The sequence below is a fragment of the Drosophila mauritiana genome, chromosome 3L (genome assembly GCF_004382145.1).
Source record: "Drosophila mauritiana strain mau12 chromosome 3L, ASM438214v1, whole genome shotgun sequence".
Classification (NCBI taxonomy): domain Eukaryota; kingdom Metazoa; phylum Arthropoda; class Insecta; order Diptera; family Drosophilidae; genus Drosophila; species Drosophila mauritiana.
In genome coordinates this window covers 974,801-990,587 of record NC_046669.1, presented here as the reverse complement: position 1 = coordinate 990,587, position 15,787 = coordinate 974,801, and the positions used below count along the sequence as shown (strand labels likewise).

The 15,787-nt window shown below is 43.7% G+C and overlaps 1 protein-coding gene across 2 annotated transcripts in view; it reads left to right on the top strand.

The window, feature by feature from the left end:
* LOC117141611 (triple functional domain protein) overlaps positions 1 to 15,787 on the top strand; it is a 37,774-nt gene that overhangs the window by 10,978 nt on the left and 11,009 nt on the right. Inside the window, exons 1-3 of one of the 2 annotated variants that reach the window (XM_033305129.1) lie at positions 4,896 to 5,447; positions 14,256 to 14,550; positions 14,616 to 14,673. In XM_033305129.1, coding sequence (XP_033161020.1) covers positions 4,911 to 5,447; positions 14,256 to 14,550; positions 14,616 to 14,673 — 890 coding nt within the window. In that variant the 5' untranslated portion in view covers positions 4,896 to 4,910. Of the gene's footprint in view, positions 1 to 4,895; positions 5,448 to 14,255; positions 14,551 to 14,615; positions 14,674 to 15,787 lie in introns of those variants that run through there. The other variant, XM_033305128.1, reaches the window with a different exon arrangement.

The following is a 15,787-nucleotide window of genomic DNA, read 5'->3' as shown; positions in this document are numbered from 1 at the left end:
CTTGCACCCTCATCTCCAACTGACACATCTGTCTCTCCATCCCAGAGTCGTGGACTCCGCTGCCATTGGCCAGCTGAACTAGTTTTCCCGCTCGCCACGACTCGGATCGGATGAGTTCGATTCGGGTCCTGCAACATGTTTAAAATTCATAGCAGGGCTTAATGAGATTTCCCTCGCTGGTGCGTGGAACTCTTCGAGACCGCTGCTTGTCGACGGCTCCTAGTTTCCAGCCAGCAGCCGTCTGTATCTTGTAGGTCGAGTGTGTGCTGGATTATATATGACTGCTTTTAGCGCCGTTTCGTTACATTTGGTTAATGTAAATTTTATGTGACACTTCTTTATAGTTAGGTCTGTCTGCGAGCGTCTTTCAACTGTCAACGGGCAGCGTTTCGGCAAAACCCGCCAGATTTCGCCACTAACGCTAAGATGCGCAGATTTCGAGCGGTTTTACGACCGACATAACCGTTTGTCTTATGTGGAAGAGGTTACCGAGGTTAAGGGCTTTACTTGTGCTACTATTTTACGGCTCCAGGGATCCGTCCAACACCCCGAAACTTCTTGCTGTGTTTATTATATTTTATGGTTGCTATATGATAGTCCGAATAAAATTGATTCAAGGAGCCAATTGTGCAAATAAGATACATCATTTAAGATATTATATCTGGGATGCTTTGCAATCTGTTGGACTGTTTTCTATTTCTTGTTCTATTTTGCATGTTTAGAGATCTATTTATGCCCATCCTGATTAATACAAGAAATGATTAACGTCCCTTTAAAAAAGCGGAATTAATTTAAATAATTAGCTGAAACGAAATTCCCGCCCATCTGAAAACGCACAGACCCCAACAATAACAACCTGAGAGAGTGAAAGCTCCGGGCAGAAGCACTCTCCGAGTTTCCGTGGAAAGCTTTTTGGTTTTCTTTCTTTTCGCCAATTTGAACCCCCCTTGGGTGTAGTGGGTTAAGGCAGTTGGCATTGCGAATGTTTTCGGTGCGTTCGTCGCTGCGAATTCGTTGGATTCGTGAATTCGTGAATTCGTGGGTTCGTGTGGGGCAGCTGCTGCTCCAGTTGCTCCGCAGAGTTTCAGCCAAGAGGTTCGTTCACTCACCGCCGGGCTGCTCGGGTTTTCCTCAGTTTTCCTCTCGGATTTTCCATCGCCTGCTGCCTGCAGATGCGCGCCGCCCGGCCAAAAAACGCCAAACGCAGCAGCAAAAGCAGCAGCAGCAGCAGTCTCTTCTTCACTAAAACTCTGAAGCTGCACCTTTATTCTACATTTCTTTGAGTGAACCCACTAAAGAGGAGCGCAGTATGCAACGTCCATAAATTGTATGGAGAAAATCAAGTGATTGAAAATCGCCCATTATCACCGTGATAAGAACAAGTACTCGAAAGATAAAGATACTCAACACACTCTACCAAATCAAAAATTGAAAGAAAGTCGCCATATCAACAAACAAAAATACCCGCTAATGCCGCAAAAATTTAAACAATACTCAAAAGAGAAGATTACATAAATGACAGCCTCTTGTTTAGGCCTTAAACTGTCCCGAAAAATGGTGTAAACAAAGACCTGGCTTATATAAATAACTAGAAACAAAAGTGAAACAACAATCCGAGTAATGCAAATAAAAATGATAAAAAGCTGTTTCTGCTGCCAAAAACTACACAAGCGAGCGGGGGAACCCTTTATAGCATTTTTGCGAGGGCAAAAAGAGAAAAAATGAGCTGAGGATGAAAATGTCTGCAGCAGCCGCAGGCGAAAATGCCACCCTTCCACCCACTTTTCCGCCACCGCTGCCTTTGACCTTTTTCACGCCTTCAGTCACTTGAGTAGCAGTTACATTCCCCCCATTTAGACGATTCGTTGCCCCCAAAAAACCCCTCGAGCGCTGCTGTCAACTGCACAGCGATCGCAGTGTATCATGGCCAGAATATCTTGGATTTCTCAGAAATGCGTAGCACCAAAAGAAATACGTGTTGGCAAAATACTTATAATTATATCTTACTCCGTACACTACACGTATTACCGTATTAAAGTTAGAAAAGGGCATTCAATTAAATATTTCATGCTACCTTTTTAAACTTTATCTGATTAATATAACTTACCTAAATATTTTATCTCGGATTTTATATATTGGATTTTCCATACCAAATCCCCAGGCACATCTTCGGCTCTTTCCCATGAAGGGTATCTGATAGTCGCCACCAGCCAGTGCTTTGTTCTTAGATTGGCCAACTCACCCGAGTTAGGGCCATTAATTCCACGCTTATCTATTGCATTTTAATATTTATTTCAACGCGATAGGGTTGTGGTTCCGTGGAATAGCTCAGCTAATACGGTGGCTCTGGCTCCCTGTGTGCTGTGGGTTTTATATTGCTTTTTTTCAGTTGCAGCTGATGTAGACACGACATGTTTTGGTCATTATAATTATCGAGTCGATGCATTGCAATTTAATTTGAGTGCCAGTTGGGTGAACTGCAAACAGAGAAAACGAGTGCAATGTCCAGCCTTGTGCCCTTTCCGTTGTATCCATCAGTTGTCACATCCTGGCTGGTATCCTCTCTGGTACTTCCATTTCCATGATGGACCCAACCCCTTGGCAAAGGCCAGTTTGGCCTAATCTAATCCAATTTGCAGCCGGAAGCAATTAAAAGAGCATACGAACAACACAAACACTAGCAACTGTGGTCGGTCAAAACCGCTTAGTTGACCCAACAGAACCGAACAAAGGAAACACATTTCCAAAGTTTCCAATGCTAGAAACGTTTTCCGAGCTGCAGTCGGATGCGTTTTCCATTTGGCGCTCTTTCCCCACTTTTATTTTGATCTCGTGGGCAAACTTTCAAATCTAGCCAGCAGGCAGGATTAAAACAGTTTTTGAATCCTTTGAGACTTTTTTGAGTAGGTGTTCATTAGATTTAATACAATTTCATTGAAAATGTATTTAAAATGTGGAATAAATGGCTCAAACTGCAAAAAGGGGTAATCCCTTTACTTTGATACCACCAGGGAAGTAAGCAAAAGTTACCAAGCTTACTTTAAGTTTGGGGGGCGATACTAAATTAATTTAGTTTGAAATCCAAGCGTTGCTCTAACAACACCCCATTCTCCCCATTTTCCCCACTGTGTGCATTCATTTGCAAAAATTGAATTAGGTTGGCTTTTTGAGTGAATGAAATGAAAGTATTAGGACAAACTGCTGAGAAAGAAGGCTAGGAAAATGGGAAATATGTCTGGCATTTTGTCAACGCCACAAAATGTCAACGAGTCCTAGCAGTGGGTGTAAATACACACACCCTCTTCGCCACGGAAAGGAGCAAAGTTTTCAGTGTTTTTAAAAGAGAAAAACCGAACCAACAGCATCTGGCCCAAAAGTGATGGGAATGCCACTTAGCGAACAGCTGCTCAAAAGGCCCTCGAATTTCCTCGAACGTATGCAAATTTTCTCGGCCAGCTCATGCCGAACATTTGCAAATACCCTCACTTTGCGGTTTAATGTTCCATCCTAAACCAATAAAAATATCTAAATCACTTGGGCGAATCAAAGTATTTAGGTACTGAACCGAAAAATAAATTCTTTTTGGGGACTCAAGTGCAGAGAATAATATCTATAGACTCATAGTTTAGATTTGAACTGGAAGAGTCTTCCCGATTCACTCGCCTTAAATTCTGTTCCCACTTGCCAGGGAAATTGTTTTCCCCTAAACTATTGAAGGGGTAAAAGCGATGGGAAAATAGCAAGGAAAGCAAACAGAATCTGAGAAAACCCAGTCATAATTGCTCGGCTGCGATTCCGAGATCGGCGGACCGGCTGAAGTGGCAGTCGCTATGGCGCACCTGCCACATCTTCCCAATCTTGAGATACTTTTTCGGAAACACGCGCTAAACGCCTGGCAACGACTGTCGAGCAACAAACAGAAATGTGTAAAAATAACAAACCCATGTGCATAGATATAGGCCTTATATACGGACATAGTTCGGGGTAAACAAACGTGCGCTAAGAAAATTCAAGATAAATTTGGGCCGTTTGGCGGTGGGCAGCTTTTTATCTATGCAAATAAAATAAATAAAATATATTTAAACAGCGAAATCATAACAGAAGCGGGAGAAGTGGCCAAAATGAAAAGTGGCGGTCGAATGATGCCGACAAGACAAGGGCAGCCAGCTTCTTTGATTTAGTTAATTCGATTTAGTTAACAGCAATAATCAAACCATTAGTATTTCACGGATCTGTTTCTAAAAATAAGTGTATAAAACAAAAAATGCCCGAGTATAAGCAAACAAAAAGAGCACTGGAAATATGTATATCTGTCTTAACTATCTTTCTAACTGCAATCACTGGCCTAAATCGCAATCAGCTCAGTTTATTAATACCGGTTTGCTTTTGTTTGCTTATCTTAGTGAGGCTAAATCCCTTTGTGCTGAAGCACTCAATCAATTTAAAGTCATAATTAAATGCGGCACAGACTGTGCAAACATTGCATTAATTAAAATGCAAAAAGCAGGCTGTGAGCTTAAAATTGATCATACGCCGCGTTGCACTAATTGAAAGTCAAAGACAGCGAGAAACGAGACCGCAGCAAAACTGTCACCACCATATGTGAAATCCATATAGATACCCAGTGCGTTTGTGTGCGAACATCCTGCAGGATGTAAAATCCAATCAGGCAGTCTCTCTCTCACACACACACACACACTCACGTTCGCTGGAAAATAAAAATAAAACATTTCGGTCTAGGAGTCGGAGAACTTTATCGATTTGCGGCTGACTGCTAACGAAGCCCCGAATTTGTTTTAAAAATAAAAGAGCCCACCGCCTGCTTTTCCTTTGGACTGTGATTTAACCGAAAAATGAAAGTGATTGTGTAAGTTACCCGCAAAAGGAGGAGAAAACGGAGCCAAGGAATCATGAAGAGTGTTAAGAAGTTTCTCAACGAGCGGATGAACAGTGTGGACTCCGCCGACGGTGTCGGCGGGGGCGGCGGCAAGAAGAGCTCGCTGGAGCGGCTCAAGTGCGGCGAGGACACCCCGACCAAGGGCTACGTATCCCTGCCCAATACACCGCTGCCCACGAGCGCACCAATCGCCGTGGGCGATCCTTCGCCGTCGCCGTCCATTGCGGACTCTGCTCAAAATACGCCGCTCTGCACCCTGCAGGAGGACGACTCCACTTCCCCACCGCCGGCAGGAGCCGGAACACCTGGCAAGAATGGCCACAGTCAGCAGGAGCAGTCTCCGTTCACCTTTCCCGCCGTGTCCGCCACGTCTTCAAGCAATCCCGCCCCCAATCCAGCACCAGTTCAGCGGAAAAGTCGCCGCAAGATCTCGCTGCCCTGGTTCCGACAGTCCAGTGTCACGGGTCACGGAGTCTTGGCCCGACAACATACCATCGATACGCCCAGCTCCTTTCGATTCTTTCGACAGCCCAGCAGCAGCGGACTTAAGGTATAATCTCGTAAGAGTATCAAAACTGACCTCTAAGTTCTTATAGTGTGACCTTACCAAGGGCGGGAAAATTAATGGAAAAACGCAATATCATGTGTGTAATGTGTGACCATCTATTTCATAATTAAGGTAAACAATCGTTTACTTCGACTTTTGCTTGTCGCACATGTTATTTGTGATTGCAAGAAATTGTTTCCGACAAGCGACGTAATTTTTCTCAATTCTTTAACCAATCCTCCTGTGATAAGGGTTCGATTGATGCATGCTCGGAAAGACAGGCCATCAAATATTAATGCTAAACATGGCAGCGATTGCCTTGACCTTATCGGGAACTTGGTCAGCTTATCTTTTATTTAGCAGTGGCAAAAGTTTACCACCCCGCCTCCTCCAGTGGCCCAAAGTGCAAAGGTCACCAGCTTGCGGCACGGATTTTCTTGTGGTCGAGAAATCCTTGGCTTGACTACCCCAACCTCCCCCTACAAGTCATGCGACAGTTTTGCCCAGTGAATGCGGTTCTATAAGTGCGTCGTGACTCGACCTGCGATTAATGTTTGCCAAGGTTTTACTTCTGAACAAACATCATTGGCGGACAAATATTTACAATCCCTTCATATAAGAATACTTAATAAGATAGGGATATCAATACCGCTCTAAATTATTCCATATAAATTTATGATGAATTTATAGCACTTAATAGGAACAATATAACTGAGTATATATGGCTAGTGAATCTCTTTTTTTTTTTTTTGCTGAAGAACTCACTTTTCTATTTGCAGTTTCTGTCTTTCAGCAAGGGTCTTTGACTTATTGCGTGTTGCGCTATTTATTTCGATTAGTTGTGGAAGCTCCGCCGTTGCCAGCAAACTGGTTGTTGACCCAAGCAGACAGCAGCAACGCCGTTTAATAAGCACATTAATCATACGCAGTGTGGTGCGCTAATTTATTTGCTCCCTACTCAACTTCGACCCTGCTCCTAGTAGCGTTCCGCCCTTCCGTGGCACATTCTTTAAATAGTGCTTTCCTCTTGCCCTCATCACATAATGTATTTATCACTTCATCGGGCCATATAAGCCATATCATCATTGTTGTCGCCCCTGTTTTCCTTCCCCCATTCCCGCCAGCGCTTCCTGTGCTGCATTGTGTCTTGTGCTGACCTTGCCCCTGCCTCCATTTTTTGTGGCCCCCCGACTTCTTTGTCAGGTTTGGGGCTTGAGTGATGTTTTTGAGAAGCAGACAGCTTCCTGGTCTCCTTATAATCGCATTGCCCTTTCTACTCAATTTACTTGATGCTTGCGGCCTTTCATAAATTTCTGCTTCATTTAAGTTTTCCTGTTGTCGTGGGAGTTCATTTAAGAACAGTGAGATATTTTATACACGTAGAAGTATCTTCACATTATATTTTCAAAGCTGAATCAATAGTGTGACCATTGGACTTATCCTATTAGCTCTTAATTCCAGAGTGACCTTGTACACAAAAAGTTAGTCAAAAATAGGAGGCTGATATAAACGAACTTATTAATCAGGGAAACTTTAAGTAAACTTTTTTCGCAGTGCTAATGCAGGAAGCTGCAATAATTTAATTTAGTGTCACGAAAATATTTATGTGTTCGCTGCATATTTCCCAAGCAAATTTGCAGGAGGCGTAAACTTTTATGGGGCATCTCCTTACGCGCAGCCATTGAAAGTTGCCCAGTTGCGAAGCTCTTTCCACGGGGCGAATTCTTTATGCATTTCTTTATGGCATACTTTCGAGTGCACACGCAAAATAAATCGCAGGCAACGAAGTGAGGAAGCAGTTTCAGAGCTTCACAGTTTCCCCCCAATTTTCTCGCTGGCGCGTTGAAAAGGAAATTTGCTGCCACACGAAAATGTGTCTCATGATGCTGGTGCTGTCAGCTGCAGTTGGCTGCGTCATTGAGCGCTCCTTCAGCTGGGCTTTTTCTATCTTCCCTGCTATTTTCCTTTTCCCAGAGCCACAAGAAAATGCCAGCAGTCTAACAATGGAAAATATATTTTGTAGTCGGATGAGAAGGCGTAGAAAAGTCTTGTAGCCGAGGAGGTACAAAACATGCAGGCAAACAAAGTGCAGAAAATGTAGAACAATTTTAATAAATCGCATCGTTCTGCAAACTGGAGGACAAAGTTACCTGCGGATAGCAACTACTTTCGCTCTTCAAGAACATGGCAAACAGACAAAGCCAGGAAGCTCTGTTCCTGAGCCCTTGTCGTTGGCTCCTCAATGGCAAGACTGATATGCAAATTGCGATGGAAATCCAGTGAAAAAAGTAGAAATGCTAAGAAAAAACAGCACACAAAGCATTAGAAGCTGCTGCTGGAAAGCAGAAGGCCAAACGAATTTGTAACTAAATTGTCATCAGAAGTATGCTATGACAGCATAACTCGAGATCCTTGTTGCAGGACTCTTGACATTGGGTGTGCACAGAGCAAAAAGGAGAAGCAACTACAAGAGCATTTAAAGCACATACTTAACGCAGAAATTTAAGCTCAGATAGTTTTGGCCATGTCCAGATATGTGTATGCATAGTAATGAGAGATTGCGAGTTAAATAAATAATCTTTCTATTATTCGAAAAGAAGTTGAATCGAATTAAACGCATTCATATATTAGGGATATTAAATGGGGCAATAAATCAACGTTTACAAATATGAATTATTCGCCTACATTCGGATTCTGAGGAACAACAAACAAACAAACTCCCAAATTCAGAGAATTTAATATCAGAATGCTTTTATTCGTCAGCAATGTGGATACGTACGATGCATGGCAAACAAAATCCGTGCCACAGATATAAACCTATGAATATTGAATAGAAGTGCAATAAATTGGCAGAGCCAATCACAACCTAAAATCAAATTAAGGAGAGCTTAAAGGATGTAAAAAACTGAGAGTAATTAAATAGCATACAGTTATTGTGTAATAAAATAAATAGTCGGATATTGCAATTGTGCTACGAATAATGAAATGAAGTCCAATCAATTTTTAACTTCGTACTATAAAATACAGATTTGCTCGGTTTTAATGCTCTCTGTTTTATTTGAGGTCCCGATGTGGTCGGTCGTAATCCCAACAAGGCTTACTTTCACATGCCACTAGAATGGCCATCAGAATTCGAAGCCTTAGGCTTGCCTTTCCCTCCTCTTTTTCTTGTGGCTCAACGCCTCGCATTTTGGGCCATAAAATCAATGGCAAATGCTGTGACACGCCCACCGATAGACATAGCATTTTTTTAAAACCAGAGCCGCCTCTCGCACAATTGCTCCCCATGGAGAAAAAGTGGGGGAGTACGTGGCCATGTCCATCTGTCATCCACAGTTCCCGCTGGCAATCCAATCCAATCCAACGGACATGAGCGACTCTCTGCCGGCCACAAATTGCCGATGTCCTCCTGGCTCCTGTTGCCCCCAACTTTGGTCCCCCTTCCGTTCATAGACTGCTCTCTCGGCTTTAAGTGGGAATCAGTTGGGTCGGGGGTCGGGGGACAGGACACCCAACTTGACATGGGGCCAACTCTTTTAAAATCCCAAACAGCATTTGGGCTGGTCAAGGCTGAGCCCCGAAGTCCGAGGCTTCCGTCAGTCGGTTGTTGGTTTTGTTTGTCTGCTGTTCGCACCAAATTGTTGGTCCTTGTGGCATGGGAATCTGGAACAACGGGTTCATTTGCCCATAAGGAAGGAAATCCTATTGCCGAGTCCCAGCTGCTCTGCCAATGCTCATTACTGATCATTTCCTCTGCCTTCTTGACTTTTCATGTACGCAACTCCTGTGAAAACATTTATCTAAAGTAGAAAATTAATGTTAAGTACTAAGTACTACTAAGTAATTAAATTAATATCTGCAAGAGCAATGAAAAAGTCCCAGCCCAGTTCCAGTAAGAAGAATTGAACTCCTTCCTGTTTCCCTTATCGATCAAGTCGTAGTTGTACGTAATTGATTTAGAATATTATTCGATTTGCGCTGTAAATGACTTTCATTCAGCACTTACACCCACTTGGAAGCCACACCCCCATCCCCGCCCAAAGGCACCCATGAGCCACGTTAGCAGGCGGGCCAGACAATGGGCCTATCGATGGGTGGATGTGGAGTCGAGGAAATGTGGTTGCTTTTGGTGTTAACATGTCGTACAATTACTAGACCGCAGTGCGATAGCTACACAAGAAAACCAAATGTTTGAGGTAGTAGTTTGTGTTGAATGGGAAAAACAAATAATTTGATATTATGTTTAACTAATTAAGCATCATCTGGCTTTTCAAAGTGTGCATATGCATGTTGCATACTTTTAGACACTAACCACTTTGCTGGCTGCTTAATTATGCGAATATTCAAGTGATAGAGACCCACTTTTTTATCTGTGCACTGCTCCCCGTCCTTCGCACGGACTGCCATTTCCTCCTGCTCCTGTTGTTTGCCATCTTGCCGACTGGGTGTTTGCCACAACGTCGTAATTGATGTCGGGACCCGGGGTCGACCTCTGACCCCGCCGCACCTGCTGCGGACCCACTGTGCGAGTTAATTGAATAATAGACGTTTATGTTTTATGTACCCCAGAAACACAGCCAGTCTGCGGCTATCTATGGGTACACACATTTATTTTCACACAAATGTGTTTCGCATTTATGTGTATATTTCAGCAGGTCCCTCCCTATTCGTATTTGGCATATCTGTGTGATTTATGGCGCCCATGAGGGCATTTAGGCGAACAAATTCCAGCCAGGCATCAACTGGCATACGAAATCTGTCTAAAATTCCTCCCTTCCACTCAATATCTCGGTTCAGAGCACGTAGATCGAAGGGAGAGTTCTTCTGATTTTGCAGTTTAAAGCTTTATATTTGATAAATGCCCGAGAAATGGATTCCACTTTGAAAAAAGCAAATTGTTTATTTCGGAATCAAAATTATTGCGGTTATACATTGGTGTATTCCAGTGAGAGTGATATTAAGTGATCTTCATTGCCCTACTGGCGAATGAAGCGCGTTAACGAGCGAGGAACCCCTAAGATTATTGAATCGTCTAGTCGGACTCTCCCTGTTGGCATTTTGCAGTAGGTCTTTAATGCGTTCCAGATTCCACTGCAAATTGTTCAGTTTGTCTTCGATCCTGTCGAGCTGCGTTTGGGTGGTCAAAGGTAGGAACAGCAGGCACAGAAGAACCAATCCCCACAATATAGCTTTCCTTGAGTGAAACATCTTGGAACCGTTCCGGGCGAGAAGCTCTAATGTACTGAGTTTTCAATGGACGTGGACTGGAACAGTGGAAAGGCAAATGCTGTAGATGCGCAGTTGCTCGCAATATGTTATGAAATGTTTACCCGGGTGTCGATGCTATTTTTAGAGATTTAAGTTCGTTTCAGCTGAATGGTTTTTGGAAAACATAGGAGCAAATAATCTTCAACTTCACATTCCAATCATATTTTCTCAGTGCAGGGAACAGCTTGCTGGGCCATTATCCCAATCAGTTAAATGATGTTTGTAATTTCACTTGACAACCCTGACGTTTGCCTTCATGTGCCTCTCCTTCGTGCCCCCGGTACCCAAACACATTTTTTAATGACTTAACAATTGATGGCTTTTTGGGTCGTCGTCGCAGCAATTGCGTTTTTACGATCCCTCCTCGAAGGGCAAAAGAGACATGGGCTCACATACAATGTGGGGAAACCTACCCCAACGCCCCATAATCCGGCCTTTGAGGGAGCGGAAAGCTAGCGGGGGCATCCATCAATAATAACGTAAACATTTTGCCAAATCGCTTTACAATTTGCGCGACGGAGAAGAAAAGGGAAAGGCGCACATTTTCCGGCTCAGCCTTTCCTTTTTGTGAGTCTGTGTTCCGAGCCTAAGCTATTATTGTTATCAGCATGTAATCAGCAGCGAGAGCAGTCAAATTCCCTGGGAAAACTTTGCCTTTGAAATGCGAGTGTCGACTGTCAACGAATTTCGTCCTTGGCCTTTCTCCCAGCAGGATAACTTTGCAGCTAAGTTTTCCCCCATTTCGACTGCATTCTAGGCCTTCGTTTTCCATTCTGTTTATTTTCCCCTTTTCAGCTATGCAAATCCGCATGGAAAGTTTTCAATTACCCATGGAAAATAGATGAAGTTCGAGACTGCCAATTTATGGGTCCCGATAGCTTTAAGATTGCTCGTTTCCTGTTGAGGCGAAATCTTAAATTTGCGCCAGTCGGCTATTAAATATGCAAATGCGCAGAAGAACTGTAAGCCATGGTAATTATTTTTATGCAAAAACGTAGGCGGCAAAGACGTAACCCAACAAGGCAGTGCTGATTGCATTTTGCAGCTGGAAAAGCTCGTGCGATTTTCCCTTTCGTTCGCTCGAATTTCCCCCCTCTTCGCTCTGAAATATCCTTTCATTATTTTAATGAAAGATCCAGTCAAAAGGCGAAACAAAAGCGAGCCTGAACTTAATTGGCAGCTACAATAGAATGGAGAACTCGGTACAAGAAAGCCGAGTTCGTTTTCGGTTTAAAACTGAGAAGTAATGGAGCTGCAAGGCTATCGGCCGACTTAAACCGGTGGCATTAAAGAGCTTCTCTATTCCAGTTGATTTTACTGATTCCTGACAGCTGCTTTGGCCTCTGGTTTTCACTTTTCCACTTTCCCAACTGGCTTGGGGGAAAATGAGGGAGAAAATTGTGCCTCATGGCAGCTTATTAGTGCCATTGTGAGTCTGGGTGGTTGTGCGTGACTGCAGCAATTTGCAGCACACAGAGATGATGATAATGACAGCGATGATGATGCCAGCTATGATGAGGCGCACATTGCGTATACGCCACCGGCGTGTGCCGGAGTTATGCGAGAACTTTTCACTGCAGCATGAAAGGCACACAACGCACTTAAAGTCAGCTTAAAAACATTTTCCGCTGATTTGTTTTCCTTTCTTTTCGGCCGCCAATCAATTTTCATTGGGGCTGAGTGGCAATTTAAGAGCCCCAGATAAATAAAAATGAAAAAATAATTTGGCAGCCAACCACGCCGCTGAGAAGCTGCGCCCCCGCGTCTTGCAAGGACTGTTGTCGAAAAACTTTCCCAAACTTTTCCTCGGAAACTTTTCAACTAATTGCATTACAAGCGGAAACGTGCAAACACACACACACACCTGCACAAGCGCCTCTTCACCGCTCAAATACATATGTACGTACACTGGCCACTAATACTCGCACACAGGAGCGCGGCACGTTTCCGTGTCAGTGCTGCTTAATTAACACAGTGCCCTGGCTGGGGATCCTGAAAGGAAACTGAGTCCCTATGTGTGTGTGTGTGTGCACTGAGAACATAGATCTAAACTGTATTATCCTATTTCTCAGCTACGAGCTATTTCCGAGCTGCTGTCAAAGATAGGTGCTGATTTACAATTATAATGATTCCTCTATATATTTACCTTTGAGTAAGGTATTTGTAACTAGCATTTTCTTGCGGTGTATAAAATGAACAGTGCTCTCTCCCACAAACACACACTCACACTCGTGCAGAGCTTAAAGGCAGCGAGGCGAGCATAATAAACTAAGCTCTCTGCCGCTGCTCTTGCTCCTGTCCGCTGATGAAGTTGATTTAATTGCGCTTATGAGCGCCAGCGCACTCCCCCTATTTCCCATTTCCCATTTTCCATTTCCATTTTCATCGCCCACCAGCCCTTCGTGAAGCGCCGTTTGCCTTGGCGACATCATTTCCCCATTTGGCCCATGCCCCCTGCCCCGAGCCGCCTGACAGGTGTTTCCATGCAGCCTGCTCCCGCTGCCAGTTTATGGCGTGTCCCACATAAATATTGTATGTGAAATAGATATGATCCCCGGCGCTTGGGGAATTTCATATAAAGCTCAAATATTTCAGACCCGCGCGCACTCAGCAAATATGGATAGCTATATCCAGCCTTTTAATTGTCACTACAAACTGGATTAAGCACACTTGAAGTTTGATGTGCCATGCAGGCAGGGACTATGATGAACTTTAAACAATCAATGAAAGGCTTCAGTAGCAGGTCTGCTCACTTCACTCTGTGAACAACACCAATGCCTTGGAATCGATTAACGATTAGCCACAATTTTCCCGGACAGCTTTAAAGATCTGATAGACGCCCACACATCGACACCCTGCATGTAAATTACTAAACTTGTACGTTATTAATGCACATAGAAGAGGTTCTTGAGCGGCAGGGGAGAAGGATTGGATTCTGGGCGGCGTTGATTGGGTGGGTGGCTTGTTCTGGGGACCTGCCACCAATCAAATCTGACGGAAGTGCTCCTCCTTCCGCTTCCTGTGCTCCTCGTGCCACAATGGACGTGTGCCAAGCTCGAATGGCTTTCTAATTAGTTCGTTCGCTCTGCCGATGATCCTTGAAGCCCTCAGAGTCCTCGGCCTTTGTTCTGGCGGTCAATCAATAAGGCTCTGGGCCTCCATCTCGACCTCGACCCGAGCATGTTAACCCGCTGAAGGCGCCTTTGACACGTAACCTGCATACCGGGTTGCCGCTATTATGGCTCATAAAATCTCGTTTAATCATTGGCGCGATGATGGGCATTGTTTTGCCTTTTTCTAGATTTCAAATAAAATGCGACCCATCGTTGGTAAATTTAAGCTGATCCTGACTAAAAATTGGGCTTATGAATTAAAACTGAGTTGTTACATAAAATATTGCCACTTAAGTGAACTTTTTTGTGTATTTTATTAGACCCTTCAAAAACACATTTCTTGGTTCGAAATGGGTTAACTGCCCGAATCCTAAATGCGCCACCCGATACTTATCTCTCGACCCCCCTCTTATCCTCTTATCCTTTCCAGCTGGGCAACCAGGAGGCCACCTGGGTGGTAGCGGACTACATCGCCACCTCGGGCAGCAATGAGCTGAGCGTGAGCAAGGGGCAGCAGGTGGAGATTGTCGAGCCGCCCACCGCCGGAGAGCCGGACTTCTGCCTGGTGCGCCTGAATCCGCAGCACGACGATGCCGCCGTGCAGGAAGGACTCGTCCCTGTCTCAGTGCTCAAACCGCCGCCGGGCTCACACAAGCACGGTTCCGGAACCGCAGCGAATGCAGCCGCAGCAGCGGGCTCCCAGAAATCCGACATGCAGGATCAGAGTAAGTGCATCGATTTCATATACAATTGTGGCCCTGTGTGAAATAATATCATACTGATTGTACAGGCAATCGCAGCAAGGCGGATGCACTCTCATCGTCCACTAAACGTCGCGGCTTCAGCGGGTGAGTAAATTACTTTATGATAAGAAGTGAGTTATTTTCGACAATTCCTAAACATTTACTTAACAATTGCGAGCTTATTGTTTGCCACAGTGCGCAGTGTTCGAACTGCTTATCAGGGCAAAACTGGATTTGTACCACAGAAACAACACCCTTGAGGTTTTGCAAGTTTTCATAAAATGTTTCGTAGATAAGAGCAATATAATTAAACAAATTGTTTTGACATATCGCTGAATGGGTTTCAATTTTGACTTCATATAGTGTTATTGTTTGTTAGTTGTTTTTTTTTTTTAAGAATTATCCAGGTTTTAGTATTTGTTCGGTGCTTTTATCTCAGGAGTTTTATCTCCAAAATCAGTCTAGTCAGGTGTTTCGCTTTAACATAGTGCACCAGTGGCTTTTATCTCTATCGTCTGACCAATTGGCTAGGTGGCAAAACAAATTCATAAATCGATTTATAGTATTAATCAACCCGCAGTAGGCATTCGTCATTTGGCCACCAGATAACAGACAACTGGTGCCTGCCTCTAAGCAGAAATGTAGATACTTCTTTTTGCTCCAGTGAGAAGTTATCCACTCTCTCGTGCGTCACCGACCGTTGACTTTGATCCAAACAGTCTACTTGGGTTTGCCCTGAAGTTTAATCTCGAATTTCACTGAGTTCCTTAATTTTTCGGATTGATATGTCTTATTCACTGACTCACTTAATTCAATGATATGGGAAAGTAATATGCAATATCTCGCATAAAATTCTGCAGATATACGTCGAATATTCAAGGGAAATTCACACTTTGAGGATTCATTTGTAATAAGCGATATCTTAAAAATGATGCGATATAAAATGCAGTGGATTATATATAATTTCAAGAAAGTTGATACACTAACTAGGAATCAGTAATACTAAAAACCGGCGTTTCTACCGCGTATTTGCATTGCGAGCACCAACTTTTTCCACTGGGGCTAATAATCGCGTGTAGTAGAGCTAAGGCGCAAGCCATAAAGATATAAACCATTTACACTGAACAACACGAAACTACAACAATAGTGTGAGCGGCACTTGTGAGAATTTTTCTGTGAGCGCGAAAAAGCTCGAAAACAACCATAATCACAAGAATCA